The following is a 26,467-nucleotide window of genomic DNA, read 5'->3' on the forward strand; positions in this document are numbered from 1 at the left end:
ACAGAAAAAATGTGTCAAAGATTTGGGAGGTGAGAAGAAAGTCCTATCTTTAAGGAAACCAACAGAGAATGTTAAATTCAATTATGAGATCGATCAGGGTGAAAATAAAAAATAAAATAGGATTTGATCAGGAGCAGGAGCAAAGATTTCAAGCAATTCTTGTGAGCTCCCTCACCAATATGAGTTATATGTAGTGTTATAGCATTTGGTGATATCACATTATCTCTTTCTGAAGGCAGAAGCTGCATCTTTTGTGTGTTTTTAAGGAATTTGCATAGTGCTTCATGTGGTACTTTAAAATCTTGAGTGACAAGGGAGTTCAGGGTTATTTTCTGACATTCTGGATATTGAGATCACCTTGTTTTTAGTAGAATATGATGATGATGATTATGATGCTGATTGTGAAGACATTGATTACAAGTTGATGCCTCCTCCACCTCCACCCCCAGAACCATTAAAGAAGGATAAGGACCAGGATGCTCTTACTGATGGTAAGCAGAGACAGTCTACTTTGTCTAAGTAACAAGTTCATCCCTAAATCCAAGCTTTGGCACACATAGGGGGCTGTTAAAATAAAGCTGCTGGGAAAGGCTATAACTTCCAGAAGTGATTCATACAATTTTTAAATTTCCATATTAAAGGGAAGTTTTACTTTTAAAACGTTTGACAGCAGTATTTTAGCATGCATTCAAGAAAATGTTTGGGTCAGTGGTTCTCAAATCTGCCTGCCTGTCAGAATCACTGCAGGTCTTTTTAAAAATACAGATTTCTGACTCTCCCCTGGAAAGTGTGATTTAGAAGATCTAGGGTAGACCCCAGGAATTTCAAGGCATTTCCAGAGTAATTTCTGAAGCAACTGATCTGCATAATGGTATTTGGGAACTACTTGTTTAGATGAGTCTCTTGAAAAGAAATAGTTAAATAGGGAAGGCACCCTATAATGTGTATGGATCATATAGAGCTAGCTATCAGGTTCAGAGATTTCAAAGGCAGGATCTTCAGGGATCCTCTCACCTATTTCTATATCTGCAACAGTAGATTGGGAAGAGCAGTGTGTTTGATCTTCCTGTATTTTGAGGTTTATGTTAACCTAAATTTCTATTAGAGCTTTAAGTCATTTCCTTTTTAGTCTGCAGGCTAAATAAATAGCATTGGTTAACTTTATGTCATAGATCTTATTTTATGCTAAATAATTTCATTATCTTGTGGACTTAAAGATTTTTCCAGCTATGGGTACCTGAACTGGACATGGTAAGGTTTGACTGGTATTAAAGTGTTATATAAGTTTGCTATTGGTCATAATCCTTTAACCTGACATACTTACAGAAAGTAGTAAATGTAGTAATAGTGTTTGTTTTCTCTCATCACAACCCTAGGGTACCAGGTACAAGGTGAGTTGGGGGATACTGAGTTGAAATGAATTTTCTGGGTTGCATACTGCTAGTAATTTGGGTGCTTGGAACTATATCCCCTGCCACTGAGCCATGCATAGTACCTGGAGTTGGTGTTGGCTGAATTTGAGGAAATATGCTCACAGTTACATGCCAAGGGGGTTTTTCTTCCTTGTTGCAGTGTCTGAAGATGGAGAAGGCATCATCTTGCCCTCCATCATTGCCCCTTCCTCTTTGGCCTCAGAGAAAGTGGACTTCAGTAGTTCCTCTGACTCAGAATCTGAGATGGGACCTCAGGAAGCAACACAGGCAGAATCTGAGGATGGAAAGCTGACCCTACCATTGGCTGGGATTATGCAGCATGATGCCACCAAGCTGTTGCCGAGTGTCACAGAACTTTTCCCAGAATTTCGGCCTGGGAAGGTACTTTCTATGGAGAATATCTACATTAAAAACCACTGACCTCTTCTAAATACTGAATTCTGTTGTTAAAATGCTGAATATAGAATGGATAAGATTTAAAGGTTTCCCTATTCAATGACATTGTATCAGGTCTTTTAAAAAAGTTGTATACATTGTGTAGTACATGTGATTTATATAGTTCTCACTATAAAGTGTCTTTGTTGTCTTAGAAGAACTAGTCCAAATTATTAAGGGACACTTCTTTACTTTTTGGATAGATGTTATAAATCTGAATTCAGCACTCCTTAATCCCTCTCTGACGGTTGAATAGACCCCTCAAGGGAATTTCCAGACCCAGATGCTGCTGTTTTCTATCTGACATGAATCTCTGATATAGTAAAATGTTCTGTGTTCTAGGTGTTACGCTTCCTACGTCTTTTTGGACCAGGAAAGAATGTCCCATCTGTTTGGCGGAGTGCTCGGAGAAAGAGGAAAAAGAAGCACCGTGAGCTGATACAGGAAGAGCATATTCAGGAGGTGGAGTGCTCAGTAGAATCAGAAGTCAACCAGAAGTCTTTATGGATCTACGACTATGCACCACCACCACCTCCAGAGCAGTGTCTCTCTGATGATGAAGTAGGCAAAATAGAGACCTGGGATTAAGACTTATGAGGGGACAAAAGAGTTTACCCTAGCTCATGTCTAAATTGGATATAACATCTTAGCAGGCTGAGTCCTGTGCTAATTATCAATGAGTAATGATGGGTTCAATCCCAGTGGCTGTCCCTTCTCTATTGTAATAGAAAAGTATTGGGGGGAGGCAAATGGTAATATACACATTGGTGAATAAGAAAGTTTAAATGATAGGCAGTGTGCCATGATATACCTTCATTGTTTGTATTCTAACTCCAGTTCTGTTCAAGAAGTATCCTTATGACTCCTCTTAGGACATCTGTGGTTAGGAAAGCCTCTTCTCTTTCTACTTCATCTGTTGCAGATCACAATGATGGCTCCTGTGGAGTCCAAGTTTTCCCAGTCTACTGGAGATATAGATAAAGTGACAGATACCAAACCAAGAGTAGCTGAGTGGCGTTATGGGCCTGCCCGACTATGGTATGATATGCTGGGTGTCCCTGAAGATGGCAGTGGGTTTGACTATGGCTTCAAACTGAGAAAGATGGAACATGAACCTGTGATAAAAGGTAGAATGATAGAGGTAAGCAACACTGGTGTGTAAGAAAAGAATCAGTGTGACAAAGGTCCTATCAGTTTTACTTTACTTTTCAATTGGGAAGATATTGGGTAGGGTTTCTTTGGTGGGAAATTTATGTGTCTAAGCCTTTTGCTTGGTATGGTATATCACCCTGGCAACTAGGCCCCATTGTAAGAATTCTGTTTGTGAAATGAGTGCTATATTAGACTAGGAATAGGAAGAGGCAGATACTCCTTCATTATCAGGTTTTTCTTTCAAGTCAGGGTCCATATTTGATGTATCTGATGTGGGATTTGGAGTGGGAACTTTGACCCATGACCATTCAGTAATTTGTTCCTTCCCTGCTTCTACAGGACTTTAGAAAATTTGAGGAAAGCAGTGGCACTGATCTTCTGGCTGATGAAAACTTCCTGATGGTGACACAACTGCATTGGGAGGATGATATCATCTGGGATGGGGAGGATGTCAAACACAAAGGGACAAAACCTCAGCGTGCAAGCCTGGCAGGCTGGCTTCCTTCCAGCATGACTAGAAATGCCATGGCTTACAATGTTCAGCAAGGTATGCTTCCTTGCCAGCTGTGTCCAGCACACTGCCCTGCATCTCAATAATCCTATGTGGGCTTAGCTGTGAGCTTTGCTGCTGCTGAGGTATAGTGAAATGTTTTGGATCTGAACTCTGATTCTGGTCTGTAATAGTTTTTTTACACTAATAAGCTAGGATGGGAATCACCATTATAAAAATGAAAACCACTTTGAAGTTAAAGATCTTTCTGAACTATAATAATTCTTTATCTTTATAGTCTATTTTTGTTTCCAAAGCCCCTTTGTCTTTATCATTCTAGAATTTGCGTTTTCTTTCCTTAAATGTGCACAAAAATCGTATGCCATGTAGAAAACTTTGAAAATGCAATACAGTATCAAAAATCACTGGTAATCCTATCCAGAGATGATCACCTTTTAACTTTCTGGTGTATTTTGTTTTCGATTTTCTGTCTTCTGTGTATGTAGGTAAACTTATCTCTGTAGGTACAGTTTTGTATGCTGTGCTTTTCTCTTAACATAAACATTCTATGTCATTCAAAGTTCTTCACAAAAATGTTTAATGACATGGGAAGCTCATTTTAAATGCAAAAAGTATGAAGTAATATATTGAATATCCTGTTTGTGTAAATGAAAAGAAACTATATAAATGTGGAAAGCTGACTAAAAGAATATATACTATGGGGTTCATAGTGGTCATTTCTGGTTTGTAATATCACAAACTTCACTTTTCTTCTTTATACCTTTCTCTATTTTCCAAATTTTTCTTAGTTAACCTGGATTACTTTTATAATTTGGAGGAAAATAAATGTCTTATTTTTAAATCTAGGAAATAGTTTTTTCCTTCTTTTCATTCTGTCTAAATACTTTATTGGTTGTATAGTATTCTTATTTGGATGTTTTGATAATTTACCAAAAATTATTATATTTCTAATTTATTTACTATTATTGTTAGCATATTTTACCATATTATTTATTACCATAATTTAACCAGTCCCTTATTTGGTCATTCATATTTTGACTATTACAAAAATACTGCAGTGAACACTTTTTGTCTGCAATACTTTATTAAAATGAGAAATACACTCTATTATGTTTCTTTTCAGTACCACGAGTAACTTTTCAGTCACATGATTAACTTTACTAACATTTGCTCCTTTTCCTTTTGCTAGAATCATGATTGAAAGGAACATAAATGTTTTGTCTGCTATTGAGTGTTCTGTTTTGACTAGGTTTTACAGCCACCCTGGATGATGATAAGCCTTGGTACTCCATTTTTCCCATTGACAATGAGGAGCTGGTGTATGGACGTTGGGAGGACAACATCATTTGGGATGCTCAGGCCATGCCCCGGCTGTTGGAGCCTCCTGTTTTGACACTTGATCCCAATGATGAGAATCTCATTTTGGGTATGATACTGGCAGGGACCAATGTTCTCTTCATAATTGATAGCTTGCAGCTAATGTCAAGGAGCAGGAATAAATCAAAAGTTTTGGGAAGGTCAAATCTAGAAGCTTCTAGGTAGCAGTTTGAGAGATCAAAGTTGTGGTCAGTTTCTGATATTTATGTATTGTTTAGGGAAAACAATAAGGTAGAAATGTTGGAAAGTAGTACTTTTGATATGTCAGGAGTATAGTTTGGTTAGAGTGAATCATGGAGTAGAAATGTCTGGGGTGGGGTAAGAGATCTGGTTTGGAACTGCAAGGGCATCAGTAGAAAAGGTGAATCTTCAGAGATAGCAACTCCAGAGTGATATTGTTTGATCCTCAGAAATTCCTGATGAGAAGGAAGAGGCCACATCTAACTCCCCCTCCAAGGAGAGTAAAAAGGAGTCATCTCTGAAGAAGAGTCGAATTCTCTTAGGGAAAACAGGAGTCATCAAGGAGGAACCACAGCAGGTCTGTGAAGGGAAAAGGGTGTTAGTATTTAGAAGAACAAAGAAAGGTAATGGAGAAGGGGAGTCTGACTAAGGTTTATTTGATGTCCTGTCATTAGAACATGTCTCAGCCAGAAGTTAAAGATCCATGGAATCTCTCCAATGATGAATATTACTACCCCAAGCAACAGGGTCTTCGAGGCACTTTTGGAGGAAATATTATCCAGGTAAAAGCTTTTTTTCTGTGGATGATGGGAACCACTGCTTTGTTTTGTTGGGGCATATGAGTCAATCTTGCCTAGGCTGGAGTTAGTATTTAATTTGAATCCTTGTATTTTCTGTCTTAGCACTCAATTCCTGCTGTGGAATTACGGCAGCCCTTCTTTCCCACCCATATGGGGCCCATCAAACTCCGGCAATTCCATCGCCCAGCTCTGAAGAAGTACTCCTTTGGGGCACTGTCTCAGCCAGGTCCCCACTCAGTCCAACCCTTGCTAAAGCACATAAAAAAGAAGGCTAAGGTATGATTGAATCCTAGTTAGAAAAAAAGTTATAAAAGTTAACATTAAAGTATTAATTGGGGAAATGGACTGGCTATTAGATGATATTAGGGAATTATTGTTTATTTTCTCAAATGTGATAGAATGCTGTCGGTATTTAGGAGAATATCCTTATTCTTAGGAGATGCATGTGAAAATACTTAAGCGTGAAGTGTCATGATGACTGCAACTTTCAAAAATGGTTCAGCAAAATCTGTAGAGAGATAGTTACAGGTAAAACATGGCAAAATATAAACATTTGTATCTAGGATGTGGGATAATAAATGTTCATGTGTTTGAAATTTTTTTTCAATGAAATTGAGAAGGCAAGGTAAATTGTTCTTGGTGTCATTGTCTTGGAATGAACTACGTCAATGTGTATTCTATGAGGAGCTGGACTGTATCTCTTTGTTCTGGGCAGATGAGAGAACAAGAGAGGCAAGCTTCAGGTGGTGGAGAGATGTTTTTTATGCGCACACCTCAGGACCTCACAGGCAAAGATGGAGATCTTATTCTAGCAGAATACAGTGAGGAAAATGGACCATTAATGATGCAGGTTGGCATGGCAACCAAGATAAAAAACTATTATAAGCGGGTGAGTCTCTGCTCAGAAAATCTTTATTAATACAGCTGTAGTTAGATATCTAGTGATAATCTGTGAACATATATTTTGTCTTTTTTATACTATAAATTTTTTGAGAACAAAGAATGGTATCTTTTTATAGTTTGTAATATTAGTAAAATGCCATGCTCATGAATTATTTTTGCAGGTTTATTGATTATATTCTGTGGTAGTGACTGGGTCTTCTGTGTTCCTTATAGAAACCTGGAAAAGATCCCGGGGCCCCAGATTGTAAATATGGAGAAACTGTTTACTGCCATACCTCTCCTTTTCTGGGCTCTCTCCATCCTGGCCAGTTGCTGCAGGTGAGGAATTTTTTCCTGTTATAATTCTTTCCTAAGGAAATTGACAAAATGAGTAGCTAGTAAGCTCAGATAACTACTTTCACACCAAATATGGGGAAGATCATTATAATACAAATAGTGTTTTGATCTTTTTATTATAACTGGCTCCTGCCCTAGCCAGTTTGGCTCAGTGGATAGAGCGTCGGTCTGCGGACTGAAGGGTCCCAGGTTCGATTCCGGTCAAGGGCATGTACCTTGGTTGCGGGCACATCTCCGGTAGGGGGTGTGCAGGAGGCAGCTGATCGATGTTTCTCTCTCATCGATGTTTCTAACTCTCTATCCCTCTCCCTTCCTCTCTGTAAAAAAATCAATAAAATATATTAAAAAAAAATAAAACTGGCTCCTAATTATGCCATTCATAAGGTAAATTTAAAATAGATTTTTGAAAAGACACACTGGATAAGAAGTCCAGAGAAGCATCTGGTTGGCACAGGCAAATCAACCTTGGATTGATCATTTACTGTAGTTAATTTTGTTTGTCAAATTGGTATGTTTTAATTGTATTAGTTGTCATTTTGAGTATTGAACCACACCTGAACCTTATAGTCCTCAACCACATAGTGAAGCGTTTTTTTACCCCCTCTTTGTCCTGATAGATGTAGATAGGCCCTCTGGTAACCTAGCTTTTACATATTTTATTAAGGGGAAGTGTCATGTGAGGAAATCTCTAGCACTTTTCTTTTTTTCTCCACTCCATTTTTCTTAGCAATCTTAACACTTGCCCTACTCTTGTACTGAGTTCATTATTATTGCTTATTTTCCTAAAGCCTCTTCAAAGCCTTTTTTTCTTTATCCTTTACATCTATAGTCCATTTCCCACCATATTTTGAGTATCCTATATAATAAAAGGGTAATATGCAAATTGACCCTAACAGCGAATGACCAGTCGCTATGACACGCACTGACCACAGGGGGCAGACGCTCAATGCAGGAGCTGCCCCCTGGTGGTCAGTGCACTTCCACAGGGGGAGCTCCGCTCAGCCAGAAGCCAGCTCATGGCTGGCCAGCGCAATGGTGGTGGTGGGAGCCTCTCCCGCCTCCACAGTAGCACTAAGGATGTCTGACTAACGGCTCCCAGGCTGCCAGAGGGATGTCTGACTGCCATCTTAGGCCTGATCCCTTGGGAATTTTCGTGCACTGGGCCTCTAGTCGTTTTTATATTGTACCTGGCATTCTCGCCTAGTAATTTCCTTTTGAGATTTTCAATCAATCCATCCCCTTCATTTGTGGCTTTTGTAGTTTCTTAAAGATACTTTTTTATCTTCTATAGTTTTTTTCTCTCTACGTTTCACATTTAGAATTTTCTTATCACACCTATATATTGAAGATCTTTCTGTTCATTTTTCTGGTTTTCTGAGAAGTCTTTCCTTAAAATCACAGGCTTTTTGTAACAGGTTATCCCCATCTGGCTGCTACTTAAGCTCAAATGTTTTTGTCTTATGTGTTTAATGTCTTTTCTAGCACACTTTTTACTTCATTAGTTGTTTTTGTTGGTTTTTAAAAAAATTTATTTAATAAATGTTTTGATCTCACCTGTATTATGTCAGGGTCTATGCTAGGGTCTAGGGTAGCTAGCATAGTACTTGTTAGTTTTTAAAGTGATTTTCATATGTAATCTTCATAGCAATCCTGTGAGGTGTTAGGCTTTTTCAATATCTCAGTTTTGTATATGAGGAAAATTAAGCTCAGAGATATTAACTTAATCTGACATCATACAGTGAATAGTAGCAGAGCAGTCAATGTCATTTGAATCCAAATCCTTTAGTTTCCCCACTCTTGGTTCTTAAAAATAACCAGTGGGAGGAAATTATCTGTCTAATTCCATTCGATGTTCCATATTATAATTTGTTTATATTGCTGGGTGGATGGCATAATGGGGATGAGAGCAAATTACTGTGGTTTTCCGTTATCATTAGTTGACTAAATTTCCTTTGTGTGTGTGTGTGTGTGTATACACTGAGTGGCCAGAGTATTATGATCTCTGAATGCATAATAATCTGGCCACTCAGTGTAGACTGACCACAGAGTTGGGATTTTAAAATAAGGTTTTTCCATGTATAAGAACTGCATTGTGGGTAGTTAGAAAGAAGCAGAGGACTAGCCAGAGGCTGGAGGTCACTATCTCCTGGTCCCTTGGCATATCAAGATTTGCAAGCTTTCCCTTATACATAAGTACACTGAGTGGCCAGATTATTATGCGTTCAGAGATCATAATAATCTGGCCACTCAGTGTGTGTGTGTGTGTGTGTGTGTGTGTATATATATATATATATATATATATATACACATATACATATACATATACATATGTATAACTTTTGTGTTTTTACTTTTGTTAGGCGTTTGAGAACAATCTTTTTCGTGCCCCAATTTATCTTCATAAGATGCCAGAAACTGATTTCCTTATCATTCGGACAAGGCAAGGTTACTACATTCGGGAATTAGTGGATATCTTTGTGGTTGGCCAGCAGTGCCCCTTGTTTGAAGTTCCTGGGCCCAACTCCAAAAGGGCCAATACACATATTCGAGATTTTCTCCAGGTAAGAAGGAGAGAATAAGGAGGGGATCAGGATACACATCAAAAGGGTATGTGTATTGGGGGCACATCAGGAAAAATCAAAACACGGGTGTAGTAGAGGGAGGGTCCCTGGTAACTTTTATTCTTTATTTTGTCACATAAAATATTTGGTTTGTTGGGCAGGTTTTTATTTACCGCCTCTTCTGGAAGAGTGCAGATCGGCCACGGCGAATCCGAATGGAAGATATAAAAAAAGCCTTTCCCTCTCATTCAGAAAGCAGTATCCGGAAGAGGCTAAAGCTTTGTGCTGACTTCAAACGCACAGGTCATCAGTTGTGACTGATTATTTGTCCTCTCTGCCTCTTTCCAAAAAAGGAATTCGGGCTTTCAGTTAAAGGATAAGCACACGGCTAATAAAATAGATAGAAATTGATAGTCATCAAAAGGAGGAAGTAGCAGATCTTTTACTTAGGGAAGCTGGGATTGCATTTTGATTTTTCCTGTTAGGAAATTCAAAGTGATTGGTGTATATCTCTTTGTTGTTGTTGTTAATCCTCATCCGAGGATGTTTTCTCCATTGATTTTTAGAGAGAGTAGAAGGGAGGGGGAGAGACAGAGAGAAACATTGAAGTGAAAGAGACACATCGATTGGTTGCCTCCTGCACGAGCCCTGACCAGGGCCGGGGATCGAGCTGGCAACCCAGGTATGTGTCCTTGACCAGAATTGAACCTGGGACCCTTCAGTTTGTGAGCCGACGCTCCAAACACTGAGCCAAACCAGCTAGGGCGGTGGATGTCTTACGTGAAATGTAGGAAATCTAGCAGTAGGGATTTTCTTGACTAGTCAGGCTAACTGTGGCTATGCCTGGTACCTCCTAGGACATTGCCTGGTTCATGGTTCAGTCTTGGTTTGCTGTCCCTGTTGCTGTCAATAAAAGGGCCTTTGGAAGTCAGAACAGTCTTATTCTCTCTATCTTTTCTAGGGATGGACTCAAATTGGTGGGTGCTGAAGTCTGATTTTCGTTTACCAACTGAAGAGGAGATCAGAGCTATGGTGTCTCCAGAACAGTGCTGTGCTTATTACAGTATGATAGCTGCAGAGCAGCGACTGAAGGTGAACATCTTCCTTTTGGGCACTGCCTATGCTTGTGGGTGTTTTTTCAGAGAGACGAGGATGAAGACTATTTTCCCTGGTTTAGAAATGATGGTTACTAGATTATTACCAGTTATTTGAAAATTCTAGCTGTATGAGGTGTATCAGTTATGGAGAAAACTACAGTGTAGCTAATATTGGTGGGACGGCTTAATGAGGGACTTAGTGCAGATTGTTTTGCCTTGAAAATGGTTGCTCATCCATTGGGTGGTAACTTTAAACTCTGTTCTTTACAAGACAGGTATATAAGCAGGGAAAGTACTTCTCAGTTGTTTTCCACAGCTTTCCAAGTGGGCTGAGATGATGGTGCTACACATGTGGTTTAAAGAAGCAAAGTATTGAAATCTAAATAAATGAATAAAATGGGGAGAGGGGGAAGAAGCACAGTATCCTTACCAGGCCAAAATAGGAAAGATCTAGCTAAGGTGGGAGAGTACAACTCAGTCCCTCTGAGTTAATGAGCATTTCTCTTTAGCTTCCTTTATGTTCTGATAGCCTAAGAATGTAGAATGGTGGTAGATACAGCAAAAACTATACAAAATCTATTCTGTATGCAAACTTGGCTTTGATATTCTGTACTTGGTAGTCAGTGAAACTTGTGTTTTTTAACTTATTGATTGATTTATGGGTGGATTTGTCCTCTCTTCCAGGATGCTGGCTATGGTGAGAAGTCCTTTTTTGCTCCAGAAGAAGAAAATGAGGAAGATTTCCAGATGAAGATTGATGATGAGGTATGGTTTTACACTAATTTTTATTAGTACATCCCATTTATCCTTTTTAAAAAATATATACTTTTATTGATTTCAGAGAGGAAGGGAGAGGGAGAGAGAAACATCAGTGATGAGAGGGAATCATTGATCAGCTGGCTCCTGCACGCCCCCTACTGGGGATCAAGCCCACAACCTGGGCATGTGCCATTCACCGGAATCGAACCCAGGACTCTTCAGTCCACAGGCTGACGCTCTAGCCACTCAGTAAAACCATCTAGGATGCCCATTTATCCTTTTAAAAAACAGCTTTATTGAGATATGATTGACATTGAATAAACAGCACATATTTAAAGTATATTATTTGGTATGTTTTAATGTATGTTTATACCTATGAAATCCTCATCTTAGTGTCCCTTAGAAATCCTTTTCTCTCTTTTCCCCACCCTCCTTATACCCTGACAACTATTAATCTGCTTTCTGTCACTATACATTAGTTTTAATTTTCTAGAATTTTAGATAAATGAAATCATATAGTATACATCCTTTCCTTTCTTAATTGTGTTAAAATATACGTTATATAAAATTTACGATCTTAATCTAAGTGTATACAGTTCAGTAGTGTTAGTACATTTACATTGTTGTACAACCAATCTCCAGAACTCTTTCATTTTTTTAAAAGAATAATTTAGATTTTGAGAGAGAGAGGAAGGGGGAGAGAAACAATTGATGTGAGAGCACATCAATCATCTGCCTCCTGCGCACTCCCTACCGGGAATCCAGGCCACAACCAGGGCATGTGCCCTTGACCTGGAATGAAACCGGCAACCTCCTGGTACATGGGATAATGCCCAACTAACTGAGCCAAACTGGCCAGGGTGAACTCTTCATCTTGTAAAACGGAAACTCTAGTATTCATTAAACAAGAACTTCCCAGTCCTCCCTTCTCTAGCCCCTGGCAACTACCATTGTACTTTCTGTCTCTATGAATGTTACCACTTTAGGTGTACTTCACGTAAGTGGAATCATACAGTTTTGGTTTTTATGTGACTGTGTATTTCCTGTAGCATAATATCCTCAAGATTTGTCTATATCAGAATTTTCTTTCTTTTTAAGGCTAAATATTTCATTGTATATATTGACATACATGCTACATTTTGTTTCTTTATTCATCCATTGATGGACAGGTGTTTCCATCTCTTGGATATTGTGAATAGTTCTGCTATGAACATGGGCGTGCAAATATCTGTTCAAAACCTGCTTTCAATTCTTTTGCATATATACCCAGAAGTGGGCTTACTGGATCATATGGTAGTTCTATTTTTAGTTTTTTGAGGAACATCCATACTGTTTTTCAAAGCAGCTGCGCCATTGTACATTCCTATCAATAATATGTAAGACTTGCAGTTATTTCACACTTTTGCCAGCACTTGTTGCTGTCTTTTTTTTATAGTAGCCATTCTAATGGTTGTGAGATGGTATCTCATTGGTTTTTTTAAAATATATTTTTATTGATTTCAGAGAGGAACGGAGAGAGAGAAATATCAGTGATGAGAGAGAATCATTGATTGGCTGCCTCCTGTATGCCCCACATTGGGGATCGAGGACACAACCTGGGCATATGCCCTGATTGGGGATCAAACCTAGATTTCCTGGTACATAGGTCAATGCTCAACCACTGACCCCTGCTAGCTGCCTCATTGGGGTTTTGATTTACATTTTTCTAATAAATAGTGATGTTGAGCATCTTTTCATGTGCTTGTTGGCCTTTTGTATGTCTTTTGAAAAGTGTCTATTCACGTCCTTTGCCCAGTTTTTAATTGGGTTGTTTGTTTTTTTTTGTTGAGTGTAGTTTTGTTTTTTTTAAAAATTGATCTTTAGAGAGAGTGCCAGTGTGGAGAGAGAGAGAGAAAAAAACATTGATTGGTCGTCTCCCATACCCGCCTACACTGGGAGTCAATCTCACAACCTGGGTATGTGCCCTGATCAGTAATTGAACCGTGACCTTTCGGTGTATGGGTGACGCTCCCACCAACTGAGCCACACGAGCCAGGACTAGGAGTTCTTTATATGTTCCTGGATGTTAACCTTGCATTAGATGTGATATACAAATAATTTCTTTCATTCTGTAGGTTGCCTTTTCACTCTGTTGTGTCCTTTGATGCAGAGATGTTTTTAATTTCAATAGTCAAATTTATCTAATTTTATTTTTATTCAACATCCAAGAAATCATTGCCAAATGCAGTGTCATGAAATATTCTCCGTTTTCTTTTTTTTTTTTTATTAAATATTTTATTGATTTTTTACAGAGAGGAAGGGAGAGGGATAGAGAGTTAGAAACATCGATGAGAGAGAAACATCGATCAGCCGCCTCCTGCACACCCCCCACTGGGGATGTACCCTCAACCAAGGTACATGCCCTTGACCGGAATCGAACCTGGGGCCTTTCAGTCCGCAGATCGACGCTCTATCCACTGAGCCAAACCAGTCAGGGCTCTTTTTTTTTTTTTTAATATATTTTATTGATTTTTTACAGAGAGGAAGGGAGAGGGATAGAGAGTCAGAAACATCGATGAGAGAGAAATATCGATCAGCTGCCTCCTGCACATCCTCTACTGGTGATGTGCCCACAACCAAGGCACAGGCCCCCTACCGGAATCGAACCTGGGACCCTTCAGTCCGCAGGCCGACGCTCTATCCACTGAGCCAAACCGGTTAGGGCTCCTTGTTTTCTTTTTTAAGAGTTTTATGCTTTTAGTTCTTAGGTTTAGGTCTTTGATTATTTTTGTTTTTAAACCTCACCCAGGGATATTTTTTCATTGATTTTTAGAGAGTGAAAGAAAGAGGGAAAGCCAGAAATAATCGATGTGAGAGAAACGCATCGATTGGTTGCCTCCTGCACGTGCCCTTGATTGGAATTGTACCCGGGACTCTTCAGCCCACAAGCCACTGAGCTAAACTGGCTAGGGCTGGTTCATTTAAAAAAAATGTTTTTATTGATTTCATAGAGGAAGGGACACAGAGAGAGCTAGAAACGTCAATTATGAGAGCGAATCATTGATTGGCTGTCTCCTTCCCACACTGTGGATCGAGCCCGCAACCCAGGCATGTGCCCCGACTGGGAATCGAACTGTGACCTCCTGGTTCATTGGTTGATGTTCAACCACTGAGCCACTCTGGCTGGGTGGATGTACCATACTTTGTTTAATAATTCATGGAAGGACATTTTGGTTGTTCCCAGTTTTTGACTATCATGAATAAAGCTGCTTTGATATTCATGTATAAATCTTTGTGTGGATATGTATTGTTTTTGCTTGTGGAATTGCTGTATCATGGTAATTCTATCTTTAACTTTTGCAAGAACTGCCAAACTATTTTCCAAAGTGGCTGCACCATTTTACATTCCTGCCACCTCTGTGTGAGAGTTGCAATTTCTTCACATTTTTGTCAACACTTGTTATTTTCTGTGTTTTTTTATGTCCCTCCTAGAAATTGTGAAATGGTTTCTCATTGTGGTTTTAATTTGTATTTCTCTAATGGCAAAGGATGGATGTTGAGATTCTTTTCATGTGCTTATTTATCATCCAGATATCTTCTTTGGTCAAATGTTTTTTCATCTCTTTAGCCCATTTTTTTTTATTTTTTAATCCTCACCCAAGGATATTTTTTCCATTGATTTTTAAAGAGAATGGAAGGGAGAAGAGACAGAGAGAAACATGGATGTGAGAGAGACACATCCATTGGTTGCCTCCTGCACACGCCCTGACCAGGGCCCGGGCTGGGGAGGAGCCTGCAACCAAGGTACATGCCCTTGACTGGAATTGAACCCTGGACACTTTGGTCCACAGGCTGATGCTCTATCCACTGAGCCAAAATGGCTAGGGCCCATTTTTATTTTTAATTAGTTGCTTGTTTTATTATCGAGTTTTGAAAGTTCTTTATGTATTCTAGCTCTGAGTCCTTTCTCAGGTATGTGAATTACAAAGATTTTCTCCTGGTTTTCGTTCGTTCTTTAAATTTTAAAAAAAATTTATTGATTTGAGAGCACGAGAGAGAAACATGGATTTATTTGTCTACTTATTTATGTATTCATTGGTTGATTCTTGTATATGTCCTGACTGGAGGTAGAACCCACAACCTTGGTGTATTGGGACAATGCTCTAACCAACTGAGCTACCTGGAAAGGGCCTGTAGCTCTTTTAATTGTCTTAACAGTGTCTTAGAAAGAGCAGAAGTCCAATTTGTCTGTCTTTTCCTCTGTTGCTCATTTGTTTGGTGTTATATCTGAGAAAGATCATACAGATTTTTCTTACGTTTTCTTCTAAAAGTTTTATATCTTAACGTTTGAATTAATTTTTGTGTAGGTAGGGTACATGGGATAGATTAAGGTTCTTTTTTGCATGTAAATGCATGTCCAATAAATCTAGCACATTTGTTAAAAAGTTGAATAATCTTTTAAAACAAAAATTTCATCATATTGCTTTCTTGTCCAAAGACATCCTTTGGGGCCTTTTTTCTTTCAGGAAGAAGTCCTTAACATGATTTACAAAGATCTATGTGACTTGTGCTGTGTACATAACTCTAACCTCCTCTCATCTCCTATAATATTGCCCATCTTGTACTCTAAGCTGCAAACATACTAAAACTCAATCATTTCCCTAAATTTCTTTCTTGGCTTCCAGGTTTTTGTAACTACTATTGCCTCTGCCTAGGATATTTTTCTCTCCACTCTTCTACCATTTGACCTCATATACAAGTTACATTCTCTTGGAAGCTTTGACTAACTCTTGCCCTGTTTCTCACCCTTCATTTAGATTAGATCATCAACCTTCCCTTCTTGATATACATACTAGAGGCCTGGTGCACGAGTTCGTGCATCAGTGGGGTCCCTCGGCCTGGCCTGCAGGATCGGGCGGAAACCGGCTCTCCGACATCCCCTGAGGGGTTCCGGATTGTGAGAGGGCGCAGGCCAGGCCAAGGGACCCCACAGGTGCACAATCGAGGCCGGGGAGGGTCGCATGAGGTTGTCCAGCCAGGGAGGGACCATGGGTGTGTCCAGCCAGTCTCATTCAGTCCGGATCGGCCGGAGCTAACCTACCAGTTGGAGTGTCTGCCCCCTGTTGGTCAGTGCATGTCATAGTGACTGGTTGACCCGCGGACAGTCTGCCCCCTGGTGGTCAGTGCACATCATAGCAAGTAGTTGAGTGACCTTAGCATATCATTAGCATATTACGCTTTGATTGGTTGAATGGCCGACCGGTCAGCTGGACTCAACATATTAGGCTTTTATTATATAGGATAATACTTTTCTCTCCTATCATAGCTCTGATCATGCAATGTTGAATTTGGTTGGTTGACTTTCTCTCACTAATATGAGGTCCATGAAAAAATACTGCTGGCATGTGGTAGATACTCATTCAATCAATAACTGAGGGAATGATTATAGATGAGGTGATTCAATGAATAAAGAAGCATTGATGTACAATTCCTTTGAGGCTGGAGTGAAAAATGACTGGATGTCTAAGAATTTCAGAAATTAAGGATTCTATTGCATGGCCTTCAAGATTGAATATTGAATAAATTGGTCACTTTCCAGCTAATCATGTACTCTGACTGACCTCTAGATAAGCACATTCCACTTGTCTTAATTCCTCGATTATTTTGTTGGGTTGGTAAACAATATTTAGAGTCCCAGGAGAGGACAGGCTTCCTTTTTAAAAATATATTTTTATTGATTTCAGAGAGGAAGGGAGAGGGGGAGAGAGAGAAACATCAGTGATGAGAGAATCATTGATTGGCTGCCTCCTTCATGCTCCCTACTAGGCATTGAGCGCACAACCAGGGCATGTGCCCTTGACCAGAATTGAACCCGGGACCCTTCAGTCCGTAGTCCAACACTATCCACTGAGCCAAACTGGCTAGGGCAGCTGTGGGCAAACTACGGCCCGCGCGCCGGATGCGGCCCGTTTGGCTGTTCTATCCGGCCCGCGGAGCTGAAAGAGCGGAGGGTTCTCTTGCTCTCCCCTCCACTCCTTTACTTTGAATTTATATTAGTTCACACAAACACTCCATCCATGCTTTTGTTCCGGCCCTCCAGTCCAGTTTAAGAACCCATTGTGGCCCTCGAGTCAAAAAGTTTGCCCACCCCTGGGCTAGGGCAAGGACAGGCCTTTTTGACCAAAACAGTGGCAGAGATGGAATGGACTTTGGTTTAGTGCTGCTGGGGTTAGGGCTGGTGCTTTGTAAAGCATGCTTATCAATTGATTATGAGATTATATAGGTCATTCTAAAGCCATTTGAGCAATTGGACAATCAAAATCACCAATCTAACTTACCTCTTTGTACATCACGAAGGGGTGTGGACAACAGTGTCTGAAAACTCTCAGTTAAGCCCAAGACATATGGTGCTAAAGGGTATCGCTGTTCCACATATTTCTCCTCACACTATTTGAGATCTTGACCTCTATTTAATAACACAATTTAAGTACCATAGGAAAGAAGAAAAAGCTGAGTACTGGGTAGCTTTATGTAACTATTGTACTTCGTTGACAGTTTAAGAAAGCATCAAATTGTACATTGGTTGTAATCATTCCAACCATCTAAGTATGGTTAGACATAGAGCAGAAGTTCCTGTAGCCTTTAGGATCTTTTTCTATACCTCAGGTTCGCACTGCTCCTTGGAACACCACAAGGGCTTTCATTGCAGCCATGAAGGGCAAGTGTCTCTTGGAGGTTACTGGCGTGGCAGATCCCACAGGGTGTGGTGAAGGATTTTCCTATGTGAAGATTCCAAACAAACCAACACAACAGAAGGTGAGACTTGAATTTCTAGAAGGCGAAAATTAGGGGAGAAAGAAATGGAGGTTAAATAGTGGAGATGAATGGGATGGAGGATCTGGAAAGCAATTATGTTGACAGGATGAACTTAGATCCTATTATAAGGAGTTAAACTTACTGCGATTACCTGTTTTGTTTTTGAGGTAGGATGATAAAGAGCCTCAGCCAGTGAAGAAAACAGTGACAGGAACAGATGCAGACCTCCGTCGCCTCTCTCTGAAAAATGCCAAGCAACTTCTACGTAAATTTGGCGTGCCTGAGGAAGAGGTGGGTGTGGAAGAGGAAACTTGAATGCTCCTAGGGGCTTTGTATAAAGAGGGAGAAGCTAGGAGGCAGATGTAAGGAACAACCTGAAGAATTTTGTAGGGTAGCTTATAGCCAACTGGATCTTGGATACTTTTTTCAGGAATTAACTTTCCCAGAACTTTCTGTTTAACCTACTTTGGGTAAATTTTTTTGTCTACCTCTCTCACTGTGCCTTGATTTATTCTATGAGATCTCCAAATGATTTGTATGTGTATGTGTGTGTGTGTATATCTCCTGTAGATTAAAAAGTTGTCCCGCTGGGAAGTGATTGATGTGGTGCGCACAATGTCAACAGAACAGGCCCGCTCTGGGGAAGGACCAATGAGTAAATTTGCCCGTGGATCAAGGTTTTCTGTGGCTGAGCATCAAGAACGTTACAAAGAGGAATGTCAACGCATCTTTGACCTACAGAACAAGTATGTTGTTTTAGTGCTGCAGAAAATCCAAGCTGGGAGAGGGGGTGAGGTCCTAGACACTATTTTATAATGAATAGGAGGTCACTTAATAATGTGACTTAGGTAGTCAGGTGTCTGAGATTTCAATATGGTATCTGTTCATAATACTGCTAGAGTACTTCCTTCAAAACAACTTGGCAAAGATTTTGAATAGCAAGACATACTAGGTTTGAGCTTTGGTTCCATGGCAACTTTGGTGGTCTACTTGGATCTGGCAGGCACCACAATGGTAATAGGGGACAGGTGTGTTTCTGTCTGAAGGCTTACTGGTGAGAGGATGGTAATGCCCTATTAAAAATGGGCAGTGTGCTAATTTATTTCTCAGGCTTTCTCCAGGAATTCTGAATATGAAATGCTGTACTACTTCATATTTCAAACTTGCCTTATTGACTAAATGTCTAGGAAAAATTTTTTTAAATGTTTTTATTGATTTTTAGAGGAAGGGAGAGGGATAGAGAGACACAACATCAATGATAGAGAAACATCATCAATTGACTGCCTCCTGCACACCCCCTACTGGAGATTGAGCCCACAACCTGGGCAATGTGCCCTGACAGGGAATTGAACCAGCGATTTCTTGGTTCATGGGTCAGTGCTCAACCACTGAACCACACTGGCCAGGCTAGGAAAATTTTGTAAAGCTTTTTTGGTAGGGTCCCATAAATTAGTGGATATTGAGTATTCATTTTTAAAGTTGATTTTCCAATTTACTACTCTTGCCTAAACCGTATATGTTCAGCTCTTTCTACACTTTCATATTTTCCCTTGTCTTTAACATTTTTTTCTCTTTTTAGGGTTTTGTCATCAACTGAAGTCTTATCAACTGATACAGATAGCAGCTCAGCTGAAGACAGTGACTTTGAAGAAATGGGAAAGAATATTGAGAACATGTTGCAGAATAAGAAAACCAGCTCTCAGTTATCACGTGAACGGGAGGAGCAGGAGCGCAAGGAACTACAGAGGATGCTACTGGGTGAGGATAGTGGCTTTACAGACAGACAAAAAAGAGAAGGATTGAAAAAGTATAAATAACTTTAGACTAATAACTGAGGCAAAACCAGAGGCAGAAGTAGCAGGGGATGAGTGTAGAAAAGCCTGTAGATGAGGTAGATAGCACTGAAAATTGGTCTTTAGGTTTGTCTATAGGACACAATTGAAGAAATACTGCCAATCTATTAACTGCTTCTGTCTGTGCCAGGCCTGGTCAAGCCAGGGCTATGTCCATCAAGTGATCTTTCTGGGCATTCATCCTAGAGGGTAAGAGTTTTTAATACAGAAACCATGGATGAATTTGGGGGATTGTTCTTGAACTCTCAGAAGTTACATGTAAAATCTGTGCAAATGTGCCTTTTCTGAGGAGAGGATCCATGAATATCATAAGATTCTCAAAGGAGTTTTAGATCCTAAAAAGGGTTTAAAATAACAAATCAAAAACTGCAGAAATCGCCAAAACCGGTTTGGCTCAGTGGATAGAGTGTCAGCCTGCGGACTGAAGGGTCCCGGGTTCGATTCCGGTCAAGGGCATGTAACTTGGTTGTGGGCACATCCCCAGTGGGAGGTGTGCAAGAGGCAGCTGATCGATGTTTCTCTCTCATCGATGTTTCTTACTATCTATCCCTCTTCCTTCCTCTCTGTGAAAAATCAATAAAATATATTAAAAAAAAAACAACTGCAGAAATTGAGGGTGGGGATGATAAAGGCCTGAACTGGTTTGGGATATGGATACTAGAATGAAAAGAGGAGAAAAACCAAGGTGATCTTAAAATTCCACTCTAGGCTTGGTAGAAAGATGGTGGTACCGTTGATTAAGGTAGTAAATATCAAAGAAAGAAGTATTAAGAAGGGAAGGTGTAATGTGTGGAATTAGAGATCCCCATGACACTTCCCAGTATGGATTTCAAGTAGGCAGTTGAAAACTTGGATGTAGATACTGAGAGAGGATAAAGGCTGAAGATGTAGTTCATTGAAATCCTTTCAGAACTTTGTACTAAAAAAAATGGGAACATTGGCAATGGTAAAATGAAGCCAGGAAAGGACAATTTGGGGGCTGGTGGGAAATTTTATACTTTCTGTAGAACCATAGTTTTGTGGCATGTTGAGCTTTGAGGTTTTCTCTCAACCCCAAGAAAATGGACATTGGAGTGGCAGGGGGAATGTGTGGAAATCTTTTTCTGCCTTGCAGCAGCAGGTTCGGCAGCAGCAGGAAACAATCATAGAGATGATGATACAGCCTCTGTGACTAGCCTTAACTCTTCTGCCACTGGCCGTTGTCTCAAGATTTATCGCACATTTCGAGATGAAGAGGGGAAAGAATATGTTCGCTGTGAGACAGTCCGAAAGCCAGCTGTCATAGATGCCTATGTGCGCATACGGACCACAAAAGATGAGGAGTTCATGTGAGTTTATCTCACCACTTTCCGCTGTGATTAAGAATGATAAATGGTGGGGAATGGGAGTGAGGGTGAGTGCTTGAGTTTTAGTGATAGGATTCTGCACTGTTGTCCACTGGAAGTCCACTAATAGGGAACCATTTTGCCTTTTAGATCTTTGGTTTTGAGTAGTGCCAAATCACAGGGAGAATTCCAAATTTGCCACAAAACAAAGATATTTTCAGTTCTACCTGAGTCCTCTGCATTTTGGTTAGTTGGTTGGCTGGCAGAAATCTTAGGGATTACTCTCATTCTGAGAGAGGTGCCACTCTGCAACTGAAAGGCTGATGAGTGGGGGAAATGGGAATGCCAGGTGACCTCTTTTATTTTAGTACTAGGGGCCCAGTGCACGAATTCATGCACCTTAAAAGGAACTGTGGTCCACGAGGCTGCAGTAGGGACAGGGGCGGGTCTTGGCCCAACCCCTCCCACTGCAGCCCCTGGTCCCCTGCCTACCGGCAGTGCTGCTCCTGCCACCGGTGCTAACGGTGCCGGCCCTGCTCACACATGCTGATGGCGTGGAGCGATTGGGGCTGATGCCAGTAGCAGGTGTGAGCAGCAGTGGCTGCTGCCCCGATTGCTGAGCAGGAGCAGGGGTGGTGGAGAAGCCCTCAGGAGCAATCAGGGCCTGCAGCTGGTGCTCGCACCGGCTGATGGTGCTGAGTGATCGGGACCAGTACTGGGCACCGGCAACGGGTGCGAGTGGTGGCTCTGGCACCGGCAGTGGGTGCGAGTGGGGCTGGCACCAGCAGCAGGTGTGAACGCTGGGCAGGATCATGGCCCGTGGGAGCAAAGAATTTTCAGTAACCACAGAGGCTCGCCCCGATGACAGTGACCAGTGCCCCACCTTGGTCTGGTGCCTCCACTCACCTGCTCCACCATCCTGCCGTGGCCAATGCCCACCATGTTCTGCACACGCCTCCTGGTGATCAGCGCACATCATAGCGGCCGGTTGTTCAGTTGTTCCGCAGTTTGGTCTATTTGCATATTAGCCTTTTATTTTATAGGATGGATGGATTACTTTAGTTTGGAGATGTTTAGCTATTAGAACAGTTTTCTTGGTTTAGGTTTGCTTATGGTCCTGTGATTTTTTTTTTACACCTCCCCCCATGTTATTTAGTCGAAAATTTGCCCTTTTTGATGAACAGCATCGAGAAGAGATGCGAAAAGAACGGCGGAGGATTCAAGAGCAGCTGAGGCGGCTTAAGCGGAACCAGGAGAAGGAGAAGCTTAAGGGTCCTCCTGAGAAAAAGCCAAAAAAGTTGAAGGAGCGTCCTGACCTAAAAGTAAGTATAATGTGGTATGTTCATAATTAACAAAGCAAAGAAAGAAAGCATACTTTCCCCCCTAGCTTTTGGATCCTCCCTTATTGGGGATGAGGGCAGTATTGTCAAAAGCTAGTCTGAATTGACATGGCTACTTGGGTGTTTTCAGTACTAGTATGACTGGTACCAATACCACCAGACCTAATCTAGTGCCATTTGGTGTCATTTAATACCTCATCCATTGGAAATATTTTCCAGGAGTTGAAATAGGTTTGGTGGATTTCTTAAAAATATATTTTTATTGATTTCAGAGAGGGAGAGAGAGAGAAACGTCAATGATGAGAGAGAACCATCAATTGGCTGCCTCCTGCCTGACCCTACCGGGGATTGAGCCTGCAACCCGGGCATGTGCCCTTGACTGGGAATCGAACCGGGGACTCTTCAGTCCGCAGGCCAACGCTCTATCCACTGAGCCAAACTGGCTAGGGCAAGATTTTTTAACATGTATATTTATGTACATATGAGCATTTACACACACATCTTGTTTTTAAATTGTATATATTACAAGAAGCAACAGAAATAAATATAAAATACATGTTGCTTTGCATAACTTAGGTAGGATTCCATATATTTGTATGCAGTTTAATTGTAATATTTACCATAAAATGAGGCAACTGTGGTACAGTGGAAAGAACCATGGACTTGCAAACAGAAGATCTAGATTCAAGTCTGGTTGCCATCTAATAGCTCTGTAACCTTAACCTTTTCAAACCTGTTTTCTCTTCTATAAAATACCTATCTCACAGTGTTGTTGTAGTAAGTGATATAATACATGGGAAGCACTTTATAAACTATGAAATTTTCAACAAATTTAAACTGCTGTTTACATGAGGTCATTAAAGTATTTTAATGTATGTGATCTTATGTAAATATGATATAGCATTGACCCCATTTCACAGATGAACATGTGGTCAATTGCAAAACAGATGGGAATATGCCCATGCTGGCTGCCTGTGTTGCCAAGTGCAGCCTTGGGCTTCCAACAGCCTTTCTTCTATACATTTACTATTTTCATAGTTTACAATTTAAATTGGGAGTGGAAATCCTCTCTGTTTTCTTTGAGTTTCAAAGAAATGTTCTTTCTGTGTATTTTTTTAATGTGCCTTTTCCATACATACGCACTTTTGTCCAATGCCTCTGGTTGAAGGTGTTTTAACAGTTCTTTTCAAACCAAAGTTCTGATCCTGCCTTTGTTTCTCTCTTGCCTTGTATTTTTTTAAAATTTAATCTTTATTGTTCAGATTATTATAATTGTTCCTCTTTTTTCACTCCATGTCTCCCCTCCACCCGGTTCCCACCCCACCCTCTGCCCTTACCTCCCCCGCACTGTCCTCATCCATAGGTGTATGATTTTTGTCCAGTCTCTTCCCCCACACCCCTTTCCCCCCCGAGGATTGTCAGTCCATTCCCTTTCTATGCCCCTGATTCTCTTCTGTTCACCAGTTTATTCTGTTCTTCAGATTTTTTATTCACTTGATTTTTAGATTCACTTGTTGATACATATATATTTGTTCATAATTTTTATCTTTACCTTTTTCTTCTTCTTCCACTTCTTAAAGAATTACCTTTCAGCATTTCATATAATACTGGTTTGGTGGTGATGAACTCCTTTAGCTTTTTCTTATCTGTGAAGCTCTTTATCTGACCTTCAATTCTGAATGATAGCTTTGTTGGGTAGAGTGATCTTGGTTGTAGGTCCTTGCTATTCATCACTTTGAATATTTCTTGCCATTCCCGTCTGGCTTGCATAGTTTCTGTTGAGAAATCAGCTGACAATCATATGGGTGCTCCCTTGTAGGTAACTAACTGTTTTTCTCTTGCTGCTTTTATTTATTTATTTATTTATTTATTTATTTATTTATTTATTTATTTTATTTTTATTTATTTATTTATTTATTTATTTTTTTAAATAAATCTTTATTCAGATTATTACAATTGTTTCTCCTTTTCCCCCCCATAGCTCCCCTCCACCCGGTTCCCACCCCACCTTCTGCCCTTACCTCCCCCACACTGTCCTCATCCATAGGTGTATGATTTTTGTCCAGTCTCTTCATGAATCCCCATACCCCTTTCCCCCTGAGAATTATCAGTCCACTCCCTTTCTGTGCCCCTGATTTTATTATATTCACCAAATTACTCTGTTCCTCAGGTTTTTAATTCACTTGATTTTTAGGTTCACTTGTTGATAGATATGTATTTGTTGTTCACAATTTTTATCTTTACTTTTTTCTTCTTCCTCTTCTTTAAGAATACCTTTCAGCATTTCATATAATACTGGTTTGTTGGTGATGAACTCCTTTAGCTTTTTCTTTATCTGCCCTTCAATTCTGAATGATAGCTTTGCTGGGTAGAGTAATCTTGGTTGTAGGTTCTTGCTATTCATCACATTGAAAATTTCTTGCCACTCCCGTCTGGCCTGCATAGTTTCTGTTGAGAAATCAGCTGACAGTCGTATGGGTGCTCCCTTGTAGGTAATTAACTGTTTTTCTCTTGCTGCTTTTAATATTCTCTCTTTGTCTTTTGCTCCTGGCATTTTAATTATGATGTGTCTTGGTGTGGTCCTCTTTGGATTCCTTTTGTTTGGGGTTCTGTGGGCTTCCTGGACTTGTAAGTCTATTTCTTTCACCAGGTGGGGGAAGTTTTCGGTCATTATTTCTTCAAATAGGTTTTCAGTATCTTGCTCTCTCTCTTCTCTGGCACCCCCATAATTCTGATGTTGGTACGCTTGAAGTTGTCCCAGAGTCTTCTTACATTATCTTCAACTTTTTGGATTTTTTTTTTTGCTTTTTGCTTTTTCGGTTGAGTGTTTTTTGCTTCTTTGTATTTCAATTCTTTGACTTGATTTTTGTGTTCCTCTAGTCTGTTGTTGGGTCTCTGTATAATATTTTTTATTTCAGTCAGTGTATGTTTAATTTCTAGTTGGTCCTTTTTCATATCTTCGAGGGTCTCATTATATTTATCGGCCTTTTCTAGGATATTCTTGAAAAGCCTTATAACCGTGGTTTTGAATTCTATATCCAGTCGTTTGTTTTCCTCCATTTCTTTCATTTGTGATCTGTTTCTTTGATGCCGCATTTTCATTGCTTCCCTGAGTTGGTAGGGTAAATTTGGGTGCTAGGTTTCCTATATGGTCCAGTGGGTCGGACTCCCCAGTTAACCTGAGGTGGACACTCTTGGTGCACCCCTTTGTGGACTGTGTGTACAGCCTTGTTGTAATTAAGTCTTGATTGTTGTTGGTATCACTGGGAAGAATTGACCTCCAGGACAGTTGGCTGTAAGGATTAGCTGTGTCTTTGCTGGGAGAAGTTCGGTGCTGGAGACAGCCTTATAGGATTAGACTTGCCAAATTGCAATAGCCTCTGTGCTCAGCCTGGATGGGGTGGAGTCTCAGGGCGGAGCAGACAGTCTTGACTTCCCGTCAGCCTTGCCCTTGCGCGCACGCGCAGACCTCTGACTTCCCCGGCTCCTGAGTCTCCGCCCAAGAGTCCAGACTCCCCCCACAAGAGCGTGGGTCCCCAGGGGTTCGCCTGGAACTGGGGTTCAGTGCAGTCAGATCTGGGGCTCAGTGCAGTCAGTAGCCTCTGACTCCCTTCCACTATGGAAAGCCTGTGGCAACCTCCGCTGCCTTTGTACGCACTGGCAGGCGTGCTCCTTCAGTCCTCCGCCTTCCCCGGCTCCCGAGTCTCCGCCCGAGAGTCCAGATTCCCCCCACAAGAGTGTTGGTACCCAGGGGCTCGCCTGGAACCAGGGTTCACTGCAGTCAGAACTGGGGCCCAGTGCAGTCAGGAGCCTCCGACTCCCTTCCACT

General features: G+C 40.6%; 1 protein-coding gene across 5 annotated transcripts in view; it reads left to right on the top strand.

Annotated features, from left to right (window-relative positions):
* Positions 1 to 26,467, top strand: part of TAF1 (TATA-box binding protein associated factor 1) — an 88,970-nt gene that overhangs the window by 4,854 nt on the left and 57,649 nt on the right. For 2 of the 5 annotated variants that reach the window (XM_080652399.1, XM_080652401.1), the window contains exons 4-24: positions 372 to 491; positions 1,573 to 1,814; positions 2,211 to 2,429; positions 2,791 to 3,009; positions 3,360 to 3,567; positions 4,781 to 4,957; positions 5,319 to 5,446; positions 5,544 to 5,651; positions 5,772 to 5,945; positions 6,385 to 6,558; positions 6,786 to 6,890; positions 9,269 to 9,469; positions 9,631 to 9,772; positions 10,431 to 10,561; positions 11,251 to 11,331; positions 17,971 to 18,120; positions 18,292 to 18,411; positions 18,691 to 18,866; positions 19,700 to 19,878; positions 21,088 to 21,301; positions 22,455 to 22,620. In XM_080652399.1, coding sequence (XP_080508525.1) covers positions 372 to 491; positions 1,573 to 1,814; positions 2,211 to 2,429; positions 2,791 to 3,009; positions 3,360 to 3,567; positions 4,781 to 4,957; positions 5,319 to 5,446; positions 5,544 to 5,651; positions 5,772 to 5,945; positions 6,385 to 6,558; positions 6,786 to 6,890; positions 9,269 to 9,469; positions 9,631 to 9,772; positions 10,431 to 10,561; positions 11,251 to 11,331; positions 17,971 to 18,120; positions 18,292 to 18,411; positions 18,691 to 18,866; positions 19,700 to 19,878; positions 21,088 to 21,301; positions 22,455 to 22,620 — 3,434 coding nt within the window. Of the gene's footprint in view, positions 1 to 368; positions 492 to 1,572; positions 1,815 to 2,210; positions 2,430 to 2,790; positions 3,010 to 3,359; positions 3,568 to 4,780; positions 4,958 to 5,318; positions 5,447 to 5,543; positions 5,652 to 5,771; positions 5,946 to 6,384; positions 6,559 to 6,785; positions 6,891 to 9,268; positions 9,470 to 9,630; positions 9,773 to 10,430; positions 10,562 to 11,250; positions 11,332 to 17,970; positions 18,121 to 18,291; positions 18,412 to 18,690; positions 18,867 to 19,699; positions 19,879 to 21,087; positions 21,302 to 22,454; positions 22,621 to 26,467 lie in introns of all 5 variants that reach the window. The other 3 variants (XM_080652397.1, XM_080652398.1, XM_080652400.1) reach the window with 2 other exon arrangements.

The sequence above is a fragment of the Plecotus auritus genome (assembly GCF_963455305.1).
Source record: "Plecotus auritus genome assembly, chromosome: X".
Taxonomy (NCBI): Eukaryota; Metazoa; Chordata; class Mammalia; order Chiroptera; family Vespertilionidae; genus Plecotus; species Plecotus auritus.